Raw genomic sequence first — 27,975 nt, 5'->3', positions numbered from 1 at the left:
CAAGTTCTCTGACCAATACATCTGCCTAGCCAATTTTTCAAATGCAATAAAAAGGCTTCAACATCTTTTCATCGAAATGTGATAATGATTCAACATATGTGTATGTATCCCTAACTTCTCCCTTCATCTCCACCCTTTCAAGTTGGCTTTTCTGACTAATTTGCAATTTATGAAGTTCAAACTCTCTCTCTCTTTTCCTTTTTACTCAACTAAAAATCTTCTCTCCCTTTCTTTATCCCCTGCTTGTAATCGTAATTCAAACAGTTTCATTTCCTTTTCTGTTTCTTTTTCTTTGTCTCTAACTCAATCTGCTTTTCGCCATTTCCAAAGATTCTGATGACTTTTCCAGCATATTTAAATGTCGAGCTATTTCTCTGTAATTACTTAGTTCTTCACAGACACAGACAACTCCAACTTGTCTGCCAACTCCAGTAGCATTTTCTTGCTTACTTTTTGTAAAACTCCCAGTCACTTCTTCCACCCACAGAAAACATCTATAACTGTGCCATTTCTCTCTCTTTTAATCTAACGAACTACAAGTAACCAAAAATAAACTGATTTTCTCACCAAAATTTTATTTAAAGATCTAGGATACTAATCCCCAAGTGTGTTTAAATCTGCTGGGATCTTTCCTACCGCAAATGTGTTGAAATCTGTCCAAATCCATCCAGATTCCGGACCTGATTCATCCAAACCTGTCTAAATCCTGGACCCGAGCCCCCAATCTGTACAATGGGCTGGGTGCTGACAGGTGGGACTATATTGGGTTGGGATAGCTGGTCGGCATGGACGGGTTGGACCGAAGGGTCCGTTTCCATGCTGTACATCTCTATGACTCTAACTCATTTTATCTTTTCTGATCTGACCTTGTTATTCCCTTTCAAGTCACTCTGATTGCTTTCAGTCTTTTTTTCTTTGGTCTAATCTCCCCTGATATCTGTAAACTGCACTCAAAAGCAGTCACATGTATATACCTCCAGCTATTCACATGCAGCTAGCTTCACGGAGCCAGTTTTTTTTCCCTTGAGTTCCAATCTTGCTCTGTTGCATCAAACAAATACACCTTGTGAGCTTTTCAACCACCACTCACTCAGCTGCATGTAACATTAATATAAGCAGTCATCTTTCAAGCCCCTCCGGTTTTCCTCGGATCAAATGTCCCTTGAGCCTGGACTCTTCATAGAGTCCCCTAGACAGATTTTGTAACGTAGCTGCCTTCCAAGTAATACAGCTCACTTATGTGCTCCTAACACTTAGTTTTCTCATATCTGTCTCTCATCTTCACTCACTGCCTATAACCTTTCAACTGCTGTACAGTGACTCCTGAAATGTCCTATCGAAAAGGTTGCAATAGACCTCTCTCATTACTAGGCAGAACTGAATGTAACCACCCAGCAACAGTTTGGACCAGGTGTGCTCTGAATATTATAATTTGCAGATTGCTGGCTTCTGTGTATAAAAAGCTTAAGAGAAGAAAGATTCAGCACAGTTTAAAAATATAATTTTGAAGGTATGAATTGCAGGCATAGCTTGAATATCATGAATAATACTTTGAATGTCTCTCAATTCTTGCACAAGTCTCGAAATGTCACTGAGCAGGATTATGTAAGGTGAGTTAGGCTGATTGACTTAGGCATTGCACATGGCAAAGATACAATGATGTGGAAGATTGTACACTTAATATAATTCTTTCCAGCTGTTTGGGCTTGCCCTGATCATTTTGGAGGGCATTTAACAACAATCTTACTGCTATGGGTCTCGAGTTGTGTATAGGCCAGAACATTTTGTCTTTTGTATCCAGACTTAATATGACATTACTAGGTAAAAGAAATATTCTAATCATGGTTTAACTTGCATGTTCTTTGTTTGAGCCAGTTACAATGTTACTACATTATTTCTGTCTTTTTAGGAACCTCCAACTAGTCCAAAATCAATCCATGATAGCAACAATGAACCACCCTCTTCGCCAAAATATTTACAGTCACCACCAGTTGTAAGTATGCATGCAGCAGCAACCAAAAAGGATTTCCCCTTAGGAGCTGTTGTTGTGTAGGGGTAGTGCACCTATCTCTAGGCCAGAAGGCCTATGTTCAAAAGTCAACTCCTGATGTGCTAGACACAGAAGTGTGTCATAAGCTGTTCAAAGCTTAGATTCTTAAAACAAATGTCTATTAAAGTGAATCCAAATATCAGCTGTAGAAATCAATAATTTGTTCTAATGAAGGGCCATGAATTGACTAAAATAGAAATCGTTTAAACAGCACCATTGCTTATTGTTGATGTGCAATGCAAAACAATTTCTTTCATTGCATTTGCAGGTTTCAGAAAAATATGGATTACTTTATGTAACAAAGATCACAGAGAATGGCAAGAAAGTCAGGTGGGTAGATAAGACATTGGCAACTGATTTGAAAATTCAAATCATTTAGCATTTGCTGGTGATGTTGGTCTAATGGTAAACACAACAGCTAAATGAAAAAAAACACTCATCAAAAACAGAAGATAAAATGTTTCCAATTTGACATGATATCCTAACCAATTTTTAGTCCTAACATTTGTAATTGATGACCTGCTTATTACTTTATAAACAGGCTATTATTGGAAATGCATACCTCAAGGCAATTTCATCTATATAGAGTTTTGATATGTGTAAAAGAGTTAAAGACCCCTGTTTAAAGAAGTATTGGATCCTTGTCTTTATGAACAAAAGCACTGAGGACTTTGAAAGACCAAAGGATGAGTGGGAAGTTTAAAAGAAAACCATTTATTATCATAAAACCACCTTCAACTGTGCCCATTTGCAGATTTATTGGAGGCAGGCCAGAGGTCACTAATCTACTTTTAGGAACCAAGTTTCTCAGTAGAAGGTTTTAAGTAAGCTGTGTGCCTTTCTTTTAACTGGAGTTTTATTTTAACACTTGGAAGCCATGTTTCCTGGAGCTTGGGAAAATCCGTCAGATAGAAGGAGACATAAGGGCTGAATCCACAGGATAAATACACTTGGAACAATATGTACTCTAGGTCCAACAAGCTTACCTTTTTCAAGCCCATGGTTTTTCCCTAGACAGCTGGCTATAAGTTTTAAAGGTGGAACAGATTTATAAGACATCCTGCAGTTAATTTCAATAAGCCGTCTGAGGAAATCAAATCTCATGAATTTCCTGCCTGAAATTTGCCTATTTCCTCCCACACCTCAACCTCCAAATTTTCTGAAGTTCGTATTTTGACCATAAAATACAAAATAAGGGGGTTGTAAAGACATCAATGCCTTAAATGGACTAAGTAGATCTTCTGTAATGACAAAGTGATGAAAAGTCAATTAAATAAGGAGAAAAGAAGCTGTTCCAAGGTAAAAAGATCAGAGAAAGTAGGGAAAATAAATGTAAGATAATTAGCTAAGAAAGGCAAAGCCAAGCTACAGGAATGCACTTGCGTAAGGATGGTGGAATCAGATTTGATCTTTTTCAAAAGAAAATTAAATTCTGAAATGGGGAGAAATATGCAGCCCTCTCTGGCAAGGCTGGGGGTCAGAACTGTTTTCAGAGAGTTGGCATAGTGGCTATCTTCAATGCTGCTACTTTTTATCTATGTAGAGATGCTGAAACCATGGAATTCATTTCAGAGTAGGGTATGGATTGAAAGTATATTGGGTACAGGGTATAAGTTGAAAATAGATCAGAAACACGGGCAGGGTATTGAATTGTGCACGTGATTGGAAAAGGTGTTTAGTGAATGGCTGGGTTTGGGGTAATCAAATATTAACCACTGGCACCATCGAGCCATTTGTTTCTCTTCACTCAACAAATGATAGAAATATCATTGCAAAGGCCTCTATAATTCAATTTATTCTCTTTGAAAGGGATGACATGTTGATGTTCTGCCAGTGTTATCATCAGAAAGTACCATGTTTATTTTCTCTAAGCAGAAAATCATCTTTGGGGATGTTAATCCAGTCAGATAATGGTGTTAACACTTTATCTGAGTAGAGCCCAAAGCAGGAAAGGAAGATGTAGGAGCAAATTATTGCAGATGCTGGAATCTGTACTGAAAACAAAAAATGCTGGGGGTCACAACAAGTCAGATAGCACCAAAACATTATCTTTCTCTCAGTCCACGGATGCTGTCTGACCTGCTCTGATCTCAAGCATTTGTTGCTTTCAAGAGAAGAGGATGGTAATGTGAGTGCTGTTGCAAAAATAACAGTATATTGAGCAACAAACAAGAGTGTGGCAGAAGCTGAAAAAGTAGCCTCAGCAGAGCCATTATCTTGTGTGGCTATGGTTGGGACAGTTGGGTTGGGTCATGGGTGAGACAGAGATTGAAATGTCATGCTTGAGAGCTTGAGAATTGACTTTGTTATTGTATATGGCGCATTTTGCTTGGTAGAAGTGCATTGTTATCTTCAATTAAACAATAAGTTCAGAAATGGTTCTGGGATTTAGTCGATCATTAGGACAGTGGTATTGGTTTTTGGAACATGACTGAAAGGACACTACCATCACATGTTTGTAGGCCCAGAAACTAATTATATAAACAAATGGAATAGCTTTTTTCAAAATAGAAATATTACAATTATTTGAAAATGAATACAATGATTAATAACTATATTTCATGCTACTAGTTCAGTAATTATTCATTTGCTTAGTAAATTGAAATGCATAAACTATGTGCATTGAATATGCAAAGTTTTAATGCATGCTTTTTAATTCTAACTTTGTTAAAACAACTCTATGTACTTTAATTTTAACACATTTGCTTGTAGGAAGAATTGGACATCGTCTTGGACAGTCTTGCAAGGGTCATCTCTGCTATTTGCTAAAAACCAAGGCAGTGGAAGTGGCTGGGTAATTAATGTTTCTGCCATGTTTTTTAATGTAGTGCATTCATAGTATCCTTTCATTGTTGTAAAATTATGTGGAGTAATTTTACTGCAATGTTAATAAATTGTTTAAATCCAATTGGCCCAATAACAGTGAAGTTATGCACCAGCAATGTGTTATACTGTAAGCACATTACATTGCCTATCATTTTCAACATGGATTGTTGAAAAATCATTATAATAATTAGTGAGTGCCAATGACAATATCTGAATTCGGAATGTATATTTCTTCTTAGCCACTTCACAGATAGCTATTAAATTACATTGCATTGTATTGCAATTTCTAATTCATGATTTTAAAAAAATATATGCCACTACTGACACAACTATTTCTCATGAATCAATATTATTAAGTTTTCATCAATTTGTAATGTAACCATTTGGGTCAGCCAGTTAAGCAATAATTTACTAAAGTTAAGTTTTCTGGGATTTTCATCCACATTGTTGTTGTATGCAATGTTACATAGCTTTCTTTCGCAAACAAATTAAATCTAGTAATGTTTTATATGTGTATGGATAGGATTAAGAAAGTAGTCAGTACAGTGTGTATTTAGTTTCAAGATATAAATAGTATTTTTTTTCTTTTAACTGGCGACTCAGCTGAGCTATATCTAGTTGATTGTGTTATAATACAATGAGCAGCATTATGCATTTTGCTGGGTGACTTCTCATAATACATTTAACAGCTTTATTGCATTCCTTTTATTTATTTGTTCTTTTATTTGTTCTAATGCAGGGTAGTAGTTGGGTTAGCAGCTAATTCAAAAAAATATGTTTGATAACATTGTTCAGCAATAAGAACACTGTGCATTTTGCTATTTCAGTCGAATTAGTTGTACCTGCACCTGGACTTCCAAATGTTCTCAAGTTTACTGAACAATGGATTTACACATTTTGATTTGCTATTTAAGATATTTTAAATGATCAGTTTCTTCCAGTATTGATCAACAGTCTATTTGTTCCTTCACAAAACAGCTTGATAATCATCCATATCATTGCCTTTTGAGAAATGTGGATGAGAAAGCATGCATGCACTACCTATGCACATAACAATAGTAACTGCATTTCAAAGTGGTTCCTTGATTGTTGATACTTTAAAACATTCTAGACTTGATACAAACTAAAATTACAGTACTTTTGAAACTCATGACACCGTTACATTATTGGAATATCTGACATGCAACTCAATATAAATATGTTTTTATAGATGTAACCCTGTTCCATCATCTACAAATGCAGTTTATACTTAAATTTTTGTTGATCAACCTGTAAAATCTAAAACATGAAATTCGCACTGCCTGAATGTGTGGTAGAGCCCAGTTTAATCTATAAATTCAAAAAGGAGTTAGACTGTTATTTGATAGGAATATTTGCAGGGTTATCGATACAGGTAGATAATGGCTTAAAATGAAATGCTCATTCGGAGGGTCAGTGCAGACACAATGGGCTCAGTGCTGTAATAATTGAATGATGTTAAAGATATTTGTTGTCAATTAATATGAATAAATATGAAGGTATTTCTGTTGAAGTGGTCACAATTATTTTCTCCCCTTTCTATTTTGCAATTCTTTCCCTTTTACAATCACTCCTGATCAGTCTATGGAGCAGCACGGTCGCTTAGTGGTTAGCACTGCTGCTTCACAGCACCAAGAACCCGGGTTTAATTCTACCCTCAGGCAATTGACTGCATGGAGTTTGCACATTTTCCCTGTGACTGCATGGGTTTCATCTAGGTGCTCTGGTTTCCCCCACAGTCCAAAGGTGTGCAGGTTAGGTAGATTGGCTAAATTCGATTTGATTAATTGTAATTACGTGTGCCTAAGTACCTTGAATTGAAATTAATTGAATTTATTGTCACGTGTGCCAAGGCACAGTGAAACGTTGTGTCTTGCAAGCAATACAGGCAGTTCATATAGTTTAATAGCATAGATAAGTAAATAGTGGCAAAGACAAAAAACACCGGTAAAGGTGAATGCTTAGAGTTTGTGAGTCCATTCAAAAAGGAGTTAGACTGTTTTTGATAGGAATATGTGCACGGTTATGGGGATATGGGTGGATAAAGATTTAAAGTGAAATGCTCATTCAGTGAGTCAGTGCAGACACAATGGGCTCAGTGCTGTAATAATCGAATGATATTTATTGTAAATTAAAATGAATAAATATTGTTTTGCGATCAGTACAGGTAGATCATAGCAACAAACTTGCCGCTGTCAACCTTCTCAATCTCTGCTCCATTGATGTAGATAGGGATATGGAGTGAACTCCTCCCCTCTTTCTGAAATCAACAATCACTTCTTTTGTTACGCCAGCAAAGAGAGGTTGCTGGCGTAAGGAGCAGGAAAATCGATGTTTCAGGCAAAAGCCCTTCATCAGGAAGTTTTGCCCAAAACATTGATTTTCCTGCTCCTCGAATGCTGCTTGATTTGCTGTGCTTTTCCAGCTCCACTCTAATCTAGACTCTGATTTCCAGCATCTGCAGTCCTCACTTTTGCCAACCTCTCAAAGCACTTCATGATTATGGAGATTAGAGCCACTGGGCAGTAGTCATTAAGGCACGTTGCATGTGCTTTCTTGAATACTGGGCTGATGGTGGTCTTGCAGCAGTTGGGGACTTCGGCTTGTAGGAGGGAAAGATTAAAGGCGTCACTGAATACGTCTGCCAGCCGGTCCACACAGAGTCTAAGTGCACAGCAGGGGACTCTGTCTGAACCTGTTGCTTCCTTATATTGACTCTCAGGAAGACTAACCTGACATCTACAATGGTGACGGAGGGAACAGCTATATCCAGGGCTGTTGGGGTAAGTGACACCATAACTTTGGCATTCTACTCGAAATGGGCATAAAAAGCATTCAGTGCATTAGAGACAGATATGTATTTGTCCATTATCTTGCTCTGCTTCATTCTGTATCCTGTTACGTTGTGTATGTCTTGCCACAGGCAGCGCATGTGCTTATTTTGGTTTTGGGCCACTAATTTGGTTCAGTGCTATCTCTTGCCATCTCTAATGGCTTTGCGGAGGTTATTTCTGGATTTTCTATATGGATCTGAGTTGTCCAATCCTGCACACGTGATCTGCAATAGGCAGTGGATTTCCCAGATTATCCAAGATTTCTGGTTGGGGAACACCTGGATTGACTTCTTTGACTCACAACGCTCCATGCACTTACTAATGAAGTCTGAGACGTTGGTGGCGTACTTGTCTAAGTTTCTCGCTGAGTTCTTCAAAATGGTCCAGTCGACCAATTCCAAACAGTCCTGAAGAAACTCTTCCCCTGCCTCAGACCATACTATTTTCTGTGAATGGTCCTCCTGTTTCAGCTCCAGCTTGTAAGCTGGGAGGAGGAACTCAGAATTGTGATCTGATTTTCTGAAGTGTGGATGAGGGATGGAGCAGTAGGTGTCTTTAATAGTTATGTGACATCAGTCCAGGATGTTTGGTCCTCTAGTGAGGAAGGAGATGTGTTGATGCTATTTTGGCAGCACCCTCTTGAAGTTGGCCAGGTTGAGGACACCAGCCATGATGAATAAGACCTTGGTGAATTTCATCTCCAGAGCGTTTGTGGAGGTGTAAATTTCATCCAGCGTAAATTGCCCCTTGTGTCCAGAGATGTGCAGGTTAGATGGGTTAGCCATGGTATAAATGCAAGGATACACACGGTCTGGGTGGGATACTGTTTGGAGGGTTGGTGTGGACTCAATTGGCTGAATGGCTTGCTTCCACACTAGGAATTCTATGAAGTCGTAAGCTCTTGTGTGAGAAGGAGTCACTGAGTGTATAGCACCATTATTCTGTATCTTTTTGTTGCTGTGAGAAACTGAATAGCATCCAGGATTCCACTGAGGAACTGTATAAACATATGCTTGTAATTTATCAGTACTTTGCAAGTCCTTGTTCCCAGTATTACATTTAGCATTTCAGAAGATAATTGAATAATTTTTTTACTTCAATTATAGCCACAATGTGGCCTTTTGCCTAGGATTTGTATCCCATACAAGAAGGGACTGCTACTAAAGTATTATTGAAAAGTTTGGAATTGAAATTCCAATATCTCTAATAGTATCAGTTGTACATAAAAATATTTATGTACAGGAGCTCTACACAGCATCAAATGACAACAATATGATGGTGTGAGACCATGATGTCACAGTTATCAACAGACTAATAAAACACACACATACAAGCTTTGGCCTATGAGTATAAACTAAACTTTTCATTAATGTGAACAAGAACAGTTGACCGTGTTCTGGGACTATATAAAATATCACCCAAACATTTTCAGCTTAGGTCATAGTCATAGAGCTGCACAGCACGGAAACAGACCCTTTGGTCCAACTTGCCATGATAACCAATATCCTAAATTAATCTAGTTCCATTTGCCAACAGTTGGCCCATATCCCTCTAAACCCTTCCTATTCATATACCCATCCATATGCCTTTTAAATGTTTTAGTTATACCAATCACCATCACCTCCTCTGGAAACTCATTCCATGCATACACCACCTTCTGCATGAAAACGTTGCTCCCCGGTTGCCCCTCCAGTGTTTCCCTTCTCACCCCAAACCTATGCCAACCAAGTCTGGACTCCCCCACCCTTGGGAAAAGACCTTGGGTATTCACCTCATCCATGCCCATGATGATAAGGTATTTTTGACTTGCTAGTATTCTGACCAGGTTGAGGAGAATTACAAAGATCAATTGCTGCAGTGAGAGTATTGTAGTCTTTAGTATGTATGAGACCAGTAATGCAGGGCTAATTACACTACAGTTGAAATATCATTGAGGAGAAGACCAGGAAAGGAAAGAGGATGATTCTTAGGTGGTATTGTATTGAATGGCAATAGATTGAGAAAGAGGGAGATGCAATGTGACCATGGTGACTTTGTACACCAGTTGCTGAAAGTAAACATGCAGGTGCAGCAGGCAGTGAAGAAGGCAAATGATATGTCGCCCTTCTTGATGCAATTGTATCGGAACTTGGTATGATCACACCTGGAATTTTGTATGCAGCTTAGGTCTCCTTCTCTAAGGAAGGATGTTCTTGCTTTGGAGAGCATTCAAATAAGGTTTACCTATCTGATTCCTGGGATTGCAGGACTGATGTGTGAAGAGAGATTGGATTGAATAGGACAATTTTCATTGGAGTTTACAAGAATGGGGGTAGATCTCCTAGAGGCCTAACGATTCAAACAGGGCTCAATAGAGCACATGCATGATCCAATGACTGGGGGAGCCTAGACCAGTGGCCACAGCCTGGGATATTGCAGCTTTATAGAACTTTAGTTGGGCCACATTTGGAATATTGTGTACAGTCCTGGTCACCACACGGCCAGACTATGTAGCCTGGCTTGGAAGATATTAGCTGTGAGGAGAGATCAGACAAAATTGATTTGTTTTCACTTGAATGTTGAAGATGAGGAGAGATCTGATTGAAGTTAACAAATTGAGAAGCATAGATAGAATGGATAGTTGGAATCTTTTTCCCAAGATCAAAATGTCAAATATAAGGGACATCGGTTTAAGGTAAAAAGGGGGGTAAGTTTAAAGGAGATGTGAGAAGCAAGTTTTTTTACACCAGGTGGTAAGTGCCTGGATTGCACTGTCAGAGGTGTTGGTGGAGGCAGATACAATAACAATGTTTAGGAGTCATCTTGATAGGTATATGAATAGTCAGGGAATGAGGAATATGGACCGCATATATGCAAAAGATTTTAGTTTAGAAAGGCATCATATATTGGGCACAGTCTTGGTGGGTCAAAAGACCTTTTCCTGTCGTGTACTGTTCTTTGTTTATGAGGTAAGCCATATAAGACCGAGATGACAAGAAATGTCTTCACCCATAAAGTGGCGAACCTGTGGAATTCCCTGTCACTGACAGCAGTTGAGGACAAAACATTATATGTTTTCAAGAATGAGTTAGATATATTTCTTGGAGCTAAAGGGATCAAATGTATGGGAAGAAAGTGGGAACAGCGTACTGAATTGGATGATCATATTGAATGGCAGAGTTAGCTTGAAGGGCCAAATGGCCTACTCCTCCTCCTATTTTCTGTGTTTCTATGTGTCTACATTGGAATGAGCAAGGAGAAGTGTGTAAATAGGCTTTACAAAGAAGGTGGTAACAAAGCATCATTGCCTTTACAAAAATATGGAACCCTAGACTAGGGTGAGGATGAACCTTTTAGTACCAGTGAAAATTACTGTTGCTGTTTCCTTTTGCACAACTAATTCAGTACTGGATCAGTAACATCTGTCAGGTTAGCTTCCATTGAACTGTGCAGAAGATGACAGAGGCAACCTGCAGGAGAAAAGATTATTTTGTCTTGTTTTATTTCCCAGAAGAAAGAAGACCAGAATGAAAGAGCATGTAAATTCACTTTGATAATGGACTTCCTGAGGGTCCCGTTAATCACACCCTCATGGTTGTCATTCTCATTTGTGAGTAACCACTATCCTGTAAGCACCAGTGTTGCTTTCATCCTTCAGCAGTCTGCACTATTGATTAAATTTAGGCTTGCAAGACAAATAAGAGGTGGTTACTTGGAGGCATGGAAATATTCCTTCCATATATGGCTCTAACCCTCTTCCATCATCACAGGTCAGAGGGCCTTCAACAAGAGTAATGGAGCCATAAGTCTACTGAAGAAAACACTTTGCTGCCTGGATCAGTCAAGTGGTCTCTGTATAGCACGCTAAAAAAGGTCTCAATGTTTGTAATCATATCTTATCTCTGCCAGAACCTTCCTAAATGTGAGGACCCAGCCACTACTTTCTGAAAAATGCCACATTGGACATAAGAGGAAGTAGAGAAGAATGAAGGAGGAAAAGCCCATATAACAGGCTTTATTGCAGTAAAAACAAAGATCTCCTATGTCCGGATTGACCACAATCTCCTTTTGGAGGGTTCATGTTAGGCAAGATTTAGATAGTATAAAAGAAGTTTTATAACAATAATGTAGGGACGTAATACAATAATGATAACTAAATGCAGACAAGAGGAATAGAACATACAAACATAAGAAATCAAAAACAGCATCTGTCAATAAGTGCAAGAGGAGCAGTTAGGTAGTGCAAGTGTCCTAAATCCGACTCAAAAATCACCATTCTGTCAGGTGTGTGATAAACCCTGAACTTCGGCCTCAATTTATCCTCTCCACAGTGCTCCCCCAATTGTTTCTAAGTTCACTCCAGCTGCAGGATCTGACCTTGGGTATTAACACAAGTATATATTAGATAACTAACAGGAAACAAACAGTTGGAGATGGATGTGTCATTTTCAGATTGGAAAAGTGAAATAAATTTTCTGCCATCAAAATGCAAATCTCAAAAATTTGGTACTCTAACTTCAAGCGATTTTGGAACAAACAAATTGGCTATCTCCCAGTACTTATTTTAGGGCTCTCTGCATTCACAGAGAATGTTCCTGATGCATGTAGCTGTTGTTTAAATCTGTTAATGACCTTGCAACATATTTTAACTTCTCATCTAATCTCCATTCCTGAAACTCCAGCCCAATCCACATCCTTGCTGATCTGATGACTACTTGCACATCATTGGACAGTTCTTTTAGCTAAAATAAGTGCAGATTCTGTAAATCAGGAACAAAAACAGAAATTTCTGGAAAAGCTCAGCAGGTCTGGCAGCATCAATGAAGAAAAATCAAAGTTAACCATTCCCAGAAAGGATCACTCGACCCAAAATTTTAACTAAGATTTTTCTCCACAGATGATGAGCTTTTCCAGAAATTTATGTTTTTGTTTATTCTTTTAGCCACTTGCTCAAAACTTTCTAATTGCATTCCTGAACATCTTGCACTATCTAGCTCTCTGTCCTTCTTTATGACACTCCTTAAATCATACTACTTTGATCAGACTTTTCCTCAGTCACCTTAATTCCTTGATGTTTTTTCTCTGCTAAAGGCATCATATAAATGAAAGTTGTTAGTAAGAGGATTGGGTTAATCAATTCATAAATGTGCTGTCTAAGTAGATACCTCTACAGCTCATTTCTTTCCAGTTATGCCAAATTTCACTCCAAGCAATGCAGAATTCAGCTGTAATTTTCTTTTTGGAAGCATGGCAAATAAGCAGTCATGCAGCATTATTTTGAAGAGAATTTTTAGATTACATACAAAAGATGCAATTTTTTTTACAAGAGACAGTCATTTCAACAATTCAGGTCCATTGGTGTGTAATTAGTACCAATATGTTCAGTGGATGAAGAGTTCCCTCATGTACCTTTTGTCATTCTGTCAGTATGGCAAAAGACTGCTCACATGGAGAAAAAACTATTTATTTTCCTAATGGACATTGGGACTCCTGGGCTCAGGGCTCACTGCTCCGTCTGCTTTTCTTTTTTCTGTTTCACCTTTCTTTTTTCTCTTTTACTTACTTTATTTACTTACTGTGAAGAGTTTGAATGGCATTGACAGTGGTGAGTTAATCCATTACAGACTCATGGCAGAGCGAGCCCTGAGGCAAAAGATTGGACTGGAGGATCGGCAACTTTGTCATTGGTTGGGTCTGACACTAGCGGCGCAAGGGGACGATGGTATCATTGACGAGGTGGGTGGCAGTGAGAGACTCCGTTAGCAGTCCCCTGCAGGTCGTGATGGAGGTGAATCAGCCCAGCAGCAAAAGATGACACATGAGGATTGGCAACTTCGACATTAGTTGGGTCTGGCATAGATGATAGTGATGCAGTGTAGTTCTGAGTGACTCAGAACTCCAATGTTGATGGACTTCTGTTTAAGCTATATCTCTTCATTTTTCTTTTTTTCTTAAACTATCAAAATGGCGCTGTATTGTGGCAACAAATGAAAGCTTTCCACTGTATTTTATTGTATTTTTCACTAAAATACACATGACAATAAAATCATTCATTCATCAAAATCATTCATTCACTTCTTTCTTTAATGCATTGGACTGATGTTGGTTATCATTTCCCCTTATAAGGTTAAGCCAGTTCACTTTCTTCTTAAAATTGTTTTGCCAAAGTTGTATTGAAGCTACCAACGAAGATCCGTATACACATGTAGCTGACAGACTGCATAATTTAAAGATGAAGCATTGTATTAATGCAGGATATCTAATATCACTAATGTGTGAAAAGTCTTAGTTTTATCACTTAATATTTTACAATATATTCCGAAAGATTATTTGTGGAGATTTTAGTTGTAAAGCTACAGAAAATATTGCTACTGTATTTATTGTGCATTTCATTTATGACTTCCATTTGTGACTTCACTTTTCTTCCCTCTTTCCACCAAGTCATTCTACCATTGGAGCTCAGTTCCAGAGCTCTTGCTTTCTCTTCTTGCCAAGTGGAAAAGTGCTGTCAAGTGTCGACCTGCAGTCACCTATGTAAACTGTCCAACTGCCACTGTATGTTTTTTCTGCATGCACCTTGACATAGTTAAAACGTATAATCACATTTCATCAGCATTTCATGGTCTACAGTAATTTTGGGTGTGCTTCACTAGAAAATTTCATGTCTGCTTCGTTTGCTTCTTGCATGTTTCTGGTAAGTTTAAGCGGTTTGTGGATATCTTTGCTGCACTTTTCAATTTTGCAATTTTTAAAAAATGCATTAAATTATTAGACCTTTTAACATCATTTAGAGCTTACTACAAATAACTATTTCATTGTGCTGTGATGAAATTTATTTGTTGTCTTTTTACACACTAAATAAGCAAATGGCCATATTACTCTTTTTTTACAGGAATGCATGTGGCTGCCAGTAGTCCTGTTCTGTATTACTGTATTAGGATATAGTCTTGTAAAGATAGATTAGTGTTAATTCTGTTGATAATGCACCCTTCACCACCGTAGAACTTGGAGTTCTCATCAAGATCAAGCTGAAGTTATTCAATTATGGTATTCAACCATGAAATTTCTACCTCGTCTTTGCCATGGTAGTTTGGTTTCCATTTCTGGAATTGTCATACTGTCCCACTATACTTATTCTAATAATCAGTTTAAAACTATGTATGACCTAGTAAAACTTGTAACAAAATAAGGAAATGAATTGATGCTTTACACAGTATCATTAGAACATGCTGAGAACAACATTGTAGAAATATAGAAGGTAATTGTTCTTTCTTTATTCAGCTTAACAATTGTCATTGAAAGGATAAAAGTATCACCAAATCCTTACCATTTTTTGCTGTTTTGGTTTATGTCCTTGTCTGATTTGGAGGACACTTAGAGGAGAACTTGATGATGATGTCCTTCTACCTGGCATAGGTTGTGGGTTTTGGGACATACTGTTAAGTGTTCTTGGACAGTCGATTTTGCCTCACCTCAGGAACATAGAATTTGCATGGTTGAACCAAGGCTATAATGAAATTGTAAACTGAATGGTCTTGATGGATTCTAAAATGAGATTTGCTGCGCAGATTATTGGTGATTAAGTGCAGATGGTGTGGCTATTACTTGCATCAGTCTGCTGGTGATTAAGCAGACTAATAAGATGGCAATTAGATTTGTCTTCCATTTTGTGGATAGAATATAATTACATAGTTTCCTATATTGTTGAGTGGATGCCAGGGTTTACCTGTACTGAAACATTTAGCCAATTGAGGAGCGCACAACTACAGCACTGTAGCCTGGAAGTTGTTGAAGGGTGTACACTATACTGTATTCGGTGTTATTGACTGTTTCTTGTTGTCACATAGAATTAAACAAATTGGCTGAATAGTGAGTTCGTCAGGAGGAAGTTGAAAAAGATCTTGAATTCAGCATTCCTGGCTGAAGACGGTTGCATACATATCAAGCTTGTTTTTTGGACTCAGATTCATTGAGTCATTGAGGATGGGAATATTCATTTTAGTCATCTCTTTTCATTAGTTGCTTAATTGTCCAGCACCACCATAACTGGATGTGGTAATGTTTGCAAGCTTTTAGTTGTGAAATCACCTTAATTCTGTCCATGGCATATTGCTTTCACAATTTAGCGCATTTCTTCTGTGGTAATTTCATCACAGTGGCACCTCACTTTCAGCTAAATTTGGTGCTGCTTTCATTTAGCACTCCTCTTTGAGTGAGGGTACTACATTTGGCTTGGTGGTGAAGAGAAAGTAAACTTCTCAAATATTTATTCGTTCACAAATGTGGCCATTACAGGTTGGACCAGCATTCATTGCTTGTTGCTAATTGCCCATACGAGAGCAGTGGTGAGCCTTCTCCTTGAACTGCTGCCGTCCATGTAATGGAAGTATACCCATAGTGTTGTTAGGAAGGGGGTTTTAGGATTTTGAGCAATAACAGTGAGCAATATCATTGTAATTCCAAGTCATGATAGTGTGTGGCTTGGAGATGATGGTGTTTCAATGCATTTGTTGCCCACTTCCTAAATGGTAAAAGTGAAAAGGACTAGGTGATGCTGGAATATGCAATATGCAGCATGGTAGTGTATAATTTTGTTGCTGCTGATAGTTTGATGGATGTCCCAACTTTGGGCTATAAAATGCACTACTAATCTATAGTGTAGTGGCAATGCTACAAAACATAGTAAAATATGTTCTCAGTGTGAAGTGGGTCTTTGATTCTACAAAGACAATCCAATAGTCACTCTAACCAATGCTGTCAAGCCCAGATTAACTTGCAAAAGTTAAATTGGTGAAGGTGAAGTTAGAGTGAACTTTGAACAGTCTCTGGGTTATTAAAATAATTCATAAATTATGTTAATAAATAAATCTTCCCTTCCATAATTTACCTTCTGTCCTTCCTGGGAGATTTCCTGGAAAATGACCATGCAATAATCATCTATTGTTTATAATACTCTAGTTCTATATTACCCTTGGGGAAAGAAAGCTGCAGTCCTTGCTTGTCTACACGTGACTCCATATCCACAGCAAAATTCCCCTCCGAAATAGCGTAGTGTCCACTTACTGCCAAATAAACTGCTAAAGAAAAGTCGCTGAAGAGTCAACAGGTGGGCTATAATGGCTGAAGAAGAAAGCTCAACAGCACCACCTTGAGGGCAGTTAGGGATGGGTAATAATTGCTGGACTTATCAGCAACACAAGATGTAAACCTATGTCAAGGGGATTTTAGTCTACTATTTTGTTTCAAAAACTAGAATCAATCCTACCATTCACATTCACCAATGTCACCTCCCTCACAGTGACTCTGGTGACTCCCTTGAGACGAAAACAGTCCCTATTATATGTGGAGGTTGAAATTATTTTGAAAAGTATAATATAGCAATATGTAATTGAACAGTCATTTGTGATTTATAGTTAAGGGCACATATTTGAGAGAGTTTACATCCATAGGTCTCTTTGCATTTTGAAGTACCCAATGAAAATTACGTTTTAATGCAATTAAAAGTTAGATACAGGTAATTAGTGATTTTAAGAAATTTTGTTTTTACTAGGGCAGAATAAAACTGAGAGAGACTATGGGTGTAAATTATGCCATTAGAATTCCATTAAATTCTTATTATAATAACTATCACAAATATTGTTTCCGTGTACATTGGTGGAACCTGGGAAACAGGTGGAATATGCTCAATGTAAAGACCATTTTCTCACATTAATTACCATTATTTTATCGTCCTTGCACAATTCCATGCCCCTAGTTATGCCGTTTTGACTAGAGATAATATCTAGAAATGAATGCTTGAAGTTTGCATGCTAATGCCACGCAGATGTTAGATTATAAGGGCTAAACCTTGAGAAAATACTTAAGAATGACCAGCACCCAGAAAATGCTGCCTTATTAAGAGGTCAGTGACTTCCGAAAGGGAGGGGACCAGATTGATGAAAACAGAAATGGATACATGTTTTGGTCTTTTATAATCCAAGTGAATGTTAACAATTTCAGTTTTTGAAATTTTAGAAATTTGGTGGCAACCAATCCAAACCAGAGTTCACTGTGGATCTAAAGGGAGCTACAATAGAATGGGCTTCAAAAGACAAATCCAGCAAGAAAAATGTAATTGAGGTAAATATTTTAATTTATAACCACAATTTTCTATATTCTATGTTCTAAGCATGTAGTCACCTATTGGTCACCACATTATTGCGTTAATCATTGTTACTCACTAGTCCTTTAAATCAATAGCTCCTGGTTATGATAACAATCAAGGATATTACCCTGATCATTCACCTCAGTAATCAGTTTAAGTTTCTGATACTTAACAAATAATTATGCAGCTGTATAAAAGAAAAAAAACTGTGAATGGTGGAAATTAGAATGGCAAACAGAAAGTCCTGGAGGAATTTAGCATGTCTGACAGCATCTGTGGAGAGGGAGAGAGAGAGGGGCAGAGAATTACCTTTTCAAGTCCAGTATGACTGTAATCTAGCTCTCTGTAGGGTTTTGACATTTAGTCAGCAATTTGTCCTGGATTTAGTGTATCCTTTCAATGTTGTATAGTCTTCAGTGAAATGACTGAGCAGTGTCAGTGTCTGTTCCCAGTGGATTTGGAACCTTGACTAAAAAGTGGCAGTCTCATTCGGAGAAACTGATGACTTAAGATCAATTAAGATGTTACACACTAGTGCAAAATAGGATGCTCATTTCAGAATGAATAGAGTTGAGTAAATGTAGCTTACTAATTGATACTACAAATTTTAGATCCCTGAAAGTGACAACACAAGAGGGATAAGGTGGTAAAGAAGGTGTATAGTGTGCTTGCCTTCATTGGTCAGGGCATTGAATATAAACGTTGACAAGGACACCAGTGTAAGAAGGGTGTAGGGCTTTGGAAGGGTGCAAGGGATGTTTACCAAGCTGTTACCTGGATTGCAGTGTGTTGTATATAGGGAGAGATTGGACACATGTATTTTCACTAGAATGTTGGAGGCTGAGGGGTGAAATATATAAACTTATGAGAGCATGGGTAAGGTGGATCATTGGAGTCTTTTTCTCAGATTGAAAATCTCAAATAGAAGGAGGCATAGGTTTAAAGTGAAGGGAGTAAGTTTAAAGGTGTGTGAAAGAGGCTGGTAATTACCTGGAACTTGTTGCCAGGAGAGGTATTAGATGCAGATACCAAAGCAATATTTAAGAGGCATTTAGACAAGACACCTGAACAAGCAGGAAAGAGTGTTACAGACTGCATACAGACAGATGGGATCAGTTCAGAATGGGCTGAAAAATATGTTCTTACGTTGTACTGTTCTAAATTCTAATTGCATTTCTGGTCACCATTCAAATTTGTCAGTTGAAGCATATTTCCCAGTAAAATTCAAAATGCTAGTAAATATGAGTTGGTAGTTTTCAGAAATATCTTGGGAGGCAGCATCATTTGTTTTCCAAATCAAGTAGTGGTATTGACTCAAATCCATTTAACACAGAAAGGGCTATGAGAATTTGCCTTCATAAAAGTAGAAACATTAAGGCAAATTGGCTGGTTAAGAGAAGCATGATTGAGTACTCCATTCTGCAGAGTTAACAACATTTTGTTTCATTATAAATTGAATTAACTAATTGTTTTCTCTGATCAATTTTTCCTGGCAATGGCACAAGATTCAAATTTTCCCTTTAATTTGAAACATTGTGATATGTATTATTTTGTTTTGCTTACATAAAAGGAGAATTTGAAACCCTGGTTATCATGGACAGGAAAGTGGCCAGATGATTGAAATCTGAATTGTGAAATTTGCCAAAGGGACAACATGAGATTAACTTGTTCTTTAGTTCTGCAAGACATTTGGATTATGTCGCTCTTTAGTAAAAAGAGACGAAGGTTTAATAAAAGTTTTTTTTTCCCCATAGTGTTGTTTTTAAGTTAGAGCTTGATGCAATCTAGTTCAGAACTTAACTGCGTCTTATATAGTCTTTACAGTTGGAGTATGTTTACGGTAGGGAACATTCAACGCAACATGAATCCCTGATGAAGGGCTTATGCCTGAAACGACAATTTTCTTGCTCCTAAGATGCTGCCTGACCTGCTGTGCTTTTCCAATGCCATGCTTTTTGACAACTTGAATACAGTAAAGATGGCAGAGCAACTGATCTGTTGTGACTGCAGGACGTGAGAGCTCCTGGAATCTAGATTAGATTACTTACAGTGTGGAAAGAAGCTCTTCGGCCCAACAAGTCCACACCAACCCTATGAAGAGCAACCCACCCAGACCCATTCCCCTACATTTACCCCTTAACCTACCCCTTCACCTAACCTGCATATTTTTGGACCGGGGGAGGAAACCGGAGTACCCGGAGGAAGCCCACACAGGCACAGGAAGAATGTGCAAACTCCACACAGACAGTTGCCTGAGGCAGCAATGCTAACCACTGTCCCACCGTGCCGCCCATCTAGTTTGATCTAGGGCAAACATATCTATAGTATTTGTAGCTCAAGGAACCTAGCCTCAGATTTTGAGGTGGAGGGTGGGGTTGCAGATACTGCAATGCATCAGAGAAGGGAAAAGAGGTATGGATACTTTATTCCGGGATATTCCTTGGTATAGATTCTTCTGATTTGGTCTTTGATCAGGGCTGAGAAAATGTAAGGCGGTAACATAGCTAAAGGAATCCAGGATGTTTAGTTGAGAACGAAGGCTGCATGGTGAATGAGCTCACTGCTCAAGGCACGGTGGTACATTTACGGTGATGGGGTAATTGTAGGGGAATGGGTCTGGGTGGGTAGCTCTTCAGAGGGTCGGTGTGGACCTGTTGGGCCGAAGGGCTTGTTTCCACACTGTAAGTAATCTAATCTAGATTCCAGGAGCGCTCTCATCCTGCAGTCTCAACAGATCACCTGCTCTGCCATCTTTATTGTATTCAAGTTGTCAAAAAGCATAGCACTGGAAAAGCACAGCAGGTCAGGTAGCATCTAAGGAGCAGGAAAATTGTCATTTCAGGCATAAGCCCTTCATCAGGGATTCACGTTGCGTTGATTATTCCCTACTATAAAGGCTACATAAGACACAGTTAAGTTCTGAACTAGATTGCATCAAGGAATGTAATTATGGTCATACAGCACATAAGAGGTTCATGAAGCCTGCATCGATCCATCTATACGAACCTCACTTTCCAGCACTTGGCTCATAGCTTTGAAAGTTATGACATTTTAAATGCTCATCCATGTGCTCTTTGAAAGTTGTGATGGTTCCTCCCTCTATTACCTTCCCAGTCAGTGCATTCTGGATTCCACCACCCTCTAAGTGAAGAATGTTTTCCTCAAATATCCTCTAAATCTCCTGCCCTTCACCTTAGAGTTATGCCCTTCATTATTGAGCCTTCAACTGATGGGTACAGCTGCTTTCTAACCCTGTCCCTCATAATCTTATACACCTCAATCATACCCTAATCTCTCAGCTTTTTCTGCTCAAAAGAAAACACCCAAGTTAGCCAGCTTCTCTTCATAACTAAAATGTTCCATCCCATGCAACATAGAGTCATAGAAATGTACAGCATGGAAACAGACCCTTCGGTCCAAACCGTCCATGCCGACCAGCTATCCCAACCCAATCTAGTCCCACCTGCCAGCACCCAGCCCATATCCCTCCAAACACTTCCTATTCATATATCCATCCAAATGCCTTTTAAATGTTGCAATTGTACCAGCCTCCACCACTTCCTCTGGCAGCTCATTCCATACAAGTACCGCCCTTTGTGTGAAAAAGTTGCCCCTTAGACCTCTCTTATGTCTTTCCCCTCTCATCCTAAACCTATGCACTCTAGTTCTGGACTCCCCGACCTCAGGGAAAAGACTTTGCCTATTTACCCTATCCATGCCCTTCATAATTTTGTAAACCTCTATAAGGTCACCCCTCAGCCTCCAACACTCCACGGAAAACAGCCCCAGCCTGTTCAGTGTCTCCCTTTAGCTCAAATCCTCCAACCCTGGCAACAGCCTTCTAAATCTTTTCTGAACCATTTCAAGTTTCACAATTCCTTTCTGATAGGAAGGAGACCAGAATTGCACGCAATATTCCAACAGTGGTCTAACCAATGTCCTGCACAGTCACAACATGACCTCCCAACTCCAGTACTCAATACTCTGACCAATAAAGGAAAGCATACCAAACGCCTTCTTCACTATCCTATCTACCTGCAACTCCACTTTCAAGGATTATGAACCTGCGCACCAAGGTCTCTTTGTTCAGCAACACTCCCTAGGACTTGCTAAGATTTGCTTTCCCAAAATGCAGCACTTCACATTTATCCGAATTAAACTCCATCTGCTACTTCTCAGCCCATTGGCTTATCTGGTCAAGATCCTGTTGTAATCTGAGGTAACCCTCTTCACTATCCACTACACCTCCAATTTTGGTATCATCTGCAACTTACTAACTGTACCTCTTATGCTCGCATCCAAATCTTTTATGTAAATGACAAAAAGTAGAGGACCAAGCACCGATCCTTGTGGCACTCCACTGGTCACAGGCCTCCAGTCTGAAAAACAACCCTCCACCATCACCCTCTGTCTTCTACCTTTGAGCCAGTTCTGTATCCAAATGGCTAGTTCGCCCTGTATTCCATGAGATCTAACCTTGCTAATCAGTCTCACATGGGGAACTTTGTCGAATGCCTTACTGAAGTCCATATAGATCACATTTACTGCTCTGCCCTCATCAATCCTCTTTGTTACTTCCTCAAAAAAACTCAGTCAAGTTTGTGAGACATGATTTCCCACGCACAAAACCATGTTGACTATCCTTAATCAGTCTTTGCTTTTCCAAATACATATACATCCTGTCCCTCACGATTTTCTTCAACAACTTGCCCACTACCGATGTCAGGTTCACTGGTCTATAGTTCCCCGGCTTGTCCTTACCACCCTTCTTAAACAGTGGCACCATGTTAGCCAACCTCCAGTCTTCCGGCACCTCACCGAATTTCCTCTGTACTCCTCCAGGGACCAGTATAGTCAGAGATTATGACCCTATTATCTGCAGCAAAGAGCAACACTCATGAAGGCAGTGTCTTTTGCCCAATGCAAGGGTGTTGGACATCTATTTTGAACTGGAGAAGAGTTGAGAAGTGAAGGTCCAGTCATTATAGTCCATTTAGGTGCCAATGGCATAAGCTGGACGAGGAAAGAGGTTTTGCATGGACGAGTGAGACGCTAGGAATCAAATTAAAAAGCAGAACCTCAAGATAATAATCTGTGTGTGTTGTTACCTGAGCCACAAGCAAATTGGTGTAGTGCAAGTTAAACAATAGAATTGAAAACCCGTGTCTCAAGGACTGGTGTGGTAAAAGTGGGTTCAGTCTGTGGGGCAGTGGCACCAGTACGGGGGAAAATGTGATGCATTCAGTTGTGATGCCCTACACTTGAACCATGTTGTGGCTGCATAACTAAGGATGCAGTGGTTTTTAACTAAAAATTAAGAGCAAGGATTTGTCTCAAACTTGGAAAGAAATGGTAAAGCAAAGCATATAGACATTGTTGGATAAAAAGGTATTTGGGGAAATAAACATCTTGACAAGAAAAGTACAAATCTAAATGTAAATCAACATATAAGGCTAGAGGATACAAACATGTAAAAGGACAAAGCAAAAAGCTCTGTAAATGTATGTAAAACAGATACAAAACAGATGCACTGATAGTGCAAATAGAACTGAATAGGTACGATTTAATATCAATTACAGATATGGCTGCAAGATGACATAAATTAAAACCTGAATATTGAGTGTACAGGACATTTGGGAAGAACAGGAAGTAAGGAAAACGAGGGGTGACCCTGTTAATTAATCATGGTTTTCACAATAAAGGAGAGACTTAAGACCAGGAAAGCAGGTTGTACAAAACGTTTGAGTAGAAATGAAAAATGATAAAGGCCCAAAGTCAACTGTGGGATTGGTATGCAGTCCCTTAATATTAGAATTTATTGTCTCATGTATTTTTACAAGAAAAATACAATCAAAAGTGTTCTCAGTCACCCTACCATGCACCTATTATTAATGATAGAAGTTGTGGTAAATCATAAGTCACAAGTAAATATAAGATAAAGTTAATCAAAGTTTATTTAAAGGTTCCTACTCTTGAAGAAAGCCAATCAAGAGATAACAGACACAGCTGGAATGAGAACATAATGGGATCTTGTCAAAAAGCTATAGGAATAATCAGAGGGGATTTTAATCTGTGTAGACAGTGGAAAAGTAGCTGGGCAAAAATAATCTAGATAGTTCATGAAGTTGTTTTGGGATATTTGTCGGAATAGCACATTCTAGAGCTGACCAGAGAGCAGGCTTTCCAAACCTGGTATTGTATGGTAGGATTTGTCAATTATCTCACATTGAAGGTGCACCTAGGTAGCAGTGACAATGACATGATTGAATTTTCTCAGGATTAACAGATTGTTGGACATTTATACTAAAATAATGAGGTTCCATCTATAGAACAGGAGAGTACAAGGTAGTCCAAGGACTGTATTAATTTAATGTTATAAGTGATAAAAGAACTGTATATATTAATGTGAACTTGTACACTTCTTTTATGAAAACAACTTGCTCTTTTCCAGCTTAAAACACGTCAAGGAACAGAGATATTGATTCAGTTGGACAATGACCATCTCATCAATGAGTGGTATAAAGCTCTTGAGGAAACAATTGGTAGTCAGGTACATAGTCAGCTTGAACATTTTACTTTGTGTCTTTTGTTTTGCACAGTAATAATTTCTGTTATTTTTACTGATTTGCCAATAAACTGTTAACCATGCATAAAAACTGATCTGCAACTGACAACCAATTTCATTACAGATGGTGGAATCTGATGAAGCTGCTGAAGATGATATGCCAGAGTCCCCAGGAATTGAAAAACATGATAAGGATAAAACTAATAAAGATTTAAAGAAATCACGGCGTAAGTTATAAAACACAATAATTTCATAAAAGCAGACTCGATGTTATGGTTTCACTCCACAAAATGAAGGTGGGAATGATTCTAGCTTACTGTTCTTCCTACAAGAACAATCTTTGCAATAATTAGTGTTGAAATCCCAATTATTCAATATTAATAACAAATATATTTGTATGAAATTTTTCTCCATTTTTTAATGAAGTACAGGTAGACAGCCCTTTATCCAAAATCTGACAATCTCCAAAATCCAAAGGTTTTTTTCATGAAGTTTTTAATCTCATTAACAAGATTGATTGGCATGCAAGCAGTTAACCCAACTCCACACCCACTCGATGCATGTCTCTCAGATGTGACTTGGGTAGGCATGGCCTAGCACTTGCAGGCCTGAATTCTGTCTCAGGGCCCGTAGTACTCACTGTGAAGCTGCAGTGTGGTAAGATTTTTTAAAATTTCATAGTTGAACTGTTACTTATTCCAAAATTCAAAAATTTACGAATTCTGAAAACCAGCTGGTCCCAAGCACTTTGGATAAAAGGATTGTGTGCCTGTATTTGCAAGACTAGTGAATAGTTTCATTAGTAGCAAAGATATCTTATATGCAAGAGTAATCAACTAATTACCCATACAACAGTGCTCCATTTAAACATGGTTAGACTTTTGATAGTGAGTTTGTAAATTAATGTTCATCATGTCCCTTGTGTAAAATGTGTTAACTGAAGTAAGAGTCCACATCTGTTTTCTGTTATTAAAGGTACATTGGCCTGTTGTGATTTAATTTCTGTGATGACTGTGATAAAGAAAAGCTTTATTAAGGCTTTTTTTTTCCCTGTTTAACAATGCAAGATTGATTTCATTTGTATAAGCTTGTAGTTGGGTACTTGTAAGAGATATGCATTTATATTTTCATGGGGGAGAGAAGTAAAGCACATACCTATGTACAAAAATTCATTAGTCCCACACACAAGGCGATAGTCCAACAGGTTTATTTGAAATCACACGAGCTTTTGGAGCTTAGCCCCTTCGTCAGGTGCAGTGCACCAAAAGCTTATGTGATTTCAAATAAACCTGTTGGACTATTGCCTAGTGTTGCATGACTTCTGACTTTGTCTACCTCAGTCCAACACCAGCAACTCAACATCACAAAAAATCATTGTCCTACAGAGGATAATAGCAACTATCCTTCACACATTGACAACATTACTACTCTTGAGATTGAGAGTATTATTTTGCATAATCTTGTATGTTGTTTATTATCAAACATCTCTCACAATATACGCAAATAATATTTTCTGCACGTAATTAAAATGTTTTCAACTTAAGAACTGTTTTCATTTCTTACTGCTACTGTACACCTTACTCTCTGTGCACAGCTACTGTTAAGTCCTATCTTTTTATCCAACTTTTTTAAAAAATAAGCATGCATTGCTGCTGTTTTGTTACTTTGACTTTTCTTTTTAGATTTCTAAATCTGATTTTCACTCAGTCATTTTCAATCATCCTCTCCATGCACTCCTTCCCTCCTCTCTCCCTTCCAACAAACAGCTCTCTTTCCTGCTTACTGATGCCAGTGACCCATACATTGAAACTCTTTTCCCCACACTACTCTTTGAGCCAATTATTTAATTGCCTAATATGTTTGAGGTGAGGCTTCAATCCAGAGACGATTACCATTGATGTTCTGTGGTTTAATTCAAACTCTTTACTTGGAATGATATTCCAAGTACTACCTATGTTGCTGGTTCAATTAGATCCACCCCTGCCAATACTAATTTATTTTACAGCTGCAATCATGTCCTTACCTCCACCTCTGCTGTATCTGCTCCTCGGAGGAGCAGTTCCACTCCAGAACACCCCAGGAGGCCTCCTATTTCGAGGACTGAAGTTTGCCGGCCTGGGTAATCAATGCCCTCCAGCGCATCTCCTCCACTTCCGGCACCTCCATTCTTGAACCCCAATTGCAACTAGGATAGATCATTCCGGGTCCTCACCTTCCAATTCACTAATCTCTGGATACAGCACAATATCCTCTGCCATTTCTACCACCTACAATCAGACCCCCACCACCAGAGATATATTTCCCTCTCCACCACTATCTGCATTCCAGAGAGACTGTTCTCTTCATAAATCCCTCGTTACATCCATGCCCCCCACATACCCACCCTCCACTCTCAACACATTCCCTTATACTATAAAAGGTGTAAAACCTGCAACCACACTTTCCCCCCAACTCCGTCCAAGCCACCCCAAAGGATCTTTTCCCATTCGGCAGAGATTTTCCTGCACATTCAAACACCTCACCTACTGTGGTCGGTTGCTCTCGATGCGATCTCCTCTGTATTGGGGAGACAGGACACCAATTTGCGGAATGTTTTGGGGAACATCACACACGCACCACACAACCTGCTGCCCTGTGGCCGACGACTTCAAATCCCTACCCACACTCCGCCAAGGACATGCAAGCCCTGAGCCGCCGCCTCCACCAAGCCACCAGACGCCATGGGGAAGAATGCCTCATCTTCTGCCTTGGAACCCTTTAACCACACGACATCAATGTCGACTTCACCAGTTTCCTTATCTCCCCTCCCCCCACCGCATCCCAGATCCAACCCTCCAACTCAGCACTGTCCTTCCTGTCCATCTTCCTTCCCACCTATCTGCTCCATGCTCCCCTCTGACCTATCACTATCACCCCCCACCTGCATCTACTTATCACCTTCTCAGCTATCTTCTCCACCACACCCTCGTACTTATCTTTCAGATCCCCACCCACCCCACCCAACCTCTGCCCGTTCCTGATGAAGGGCTTACACCCAAAACATCGACTCTTCTGCTCCTTGGATGCTGCCTAACCAGCTGTGCTTTTTCAGTGCCACATTTTTCGACCCTGATCTCCAACATCTGCAGTCCTCACTTTCTCCTTATAATAGCGTCAAGCCAATCACAACAGTTGAAGCTCCTAATTGTGGCTATGGAGAATCATATCAATCCTTCAGACTTTACTATCTCTTATCATTGCTTTTCACTGCCCACGCTGGTGACATGATCAGTTTTCTCATCACGCTGCTGGCCTTGTCCTCATCTATATAGGTAGCAAGAATTTTGTATCTGTCACAGTCAGAGATTACGGCTCCTCCATTACAACTTGCCAGGTCCCATACATGACTTGTCACAACCTCCTGCCCCAAATATTGACCTACTAAGTTTCTACTGTTCTTAAGTGATGTGAATAAAGTGTCCAAGTATGTTTCACCCTCCCTGAAGCTCAATAATCCCTGCAACTCAAATTCCACTTCAATACCCTTAAGCTGAAGTTGTTCAAACCACAAACCTTAACT

General features: G+C 39.0%; 1 protein-coding gene across 6 annotated transcripts in view; it reads left to right on the top strand.

Annotated features, from left to right (window-relative positions):
* The window catches only part of LOC132815809 (rho GTPase-activating protein 12-like), a 213,517-nt gene that overhangs the window by 162,325 nt on the left and 23,217 nt on the right, over nucleotides 1–27,975 (top strand). For all 6 annotated transcript variants that reach the window (XM_060825069.1, XM_060825067.1, XM_060825068.1 and 3 more), the window contains 6 exons: nucleotides 1,910–1,993; nucleotides 2,319–2,380; nucleotides 4,763–4,844; nucleotides 17,722–17,826; nucleotides 24,303–24,401; nucleotides 24,541–24,643. In XM_060825069.1, coding sequence (XP_060681052.1) covers nucleotides 1,910–1,993; nucleotides 2,319–2,380; nucleotides 4,763–4,844; nucleotides 17,722–17,826; nucleotides 24,303–24,401; nucleotides 24,541–24,643 — 535 coding nt within the window. The remainder of the gene's footprint in view (nucleotides 1–1,909; nucleotides 1,994–2,318; nucleotides 2,381–4,762; nucleotides 4,845–17,721; nucleotides 17,827–24,302; nucleotides 24,402–24,540; nucleotides 24,644–27,975) is intronic.

Source organism: Hemiscyllium ocellatum, chromosome 5, assembly GCF_020745735.1.
Source record: "Hemiscyllium ocellatum isolate sHemOce1 chromosome 5, sHemOce1.pat.X.cur, whole genome shotgun sequence".
NCBI classification, from domain to species: Eukaryota; Metazoa; Chordata; class Chondrichthyes; order Orectolobiformes; family Hemiscylliidae; genus Hemiscyllium; species Hemiscyllium ocellatum.
The sequence above is the reverse complement of the archived record's forward strand: the minus strand, read 5'-3'. Positions and strand labels throughout refer to the sequence as shown.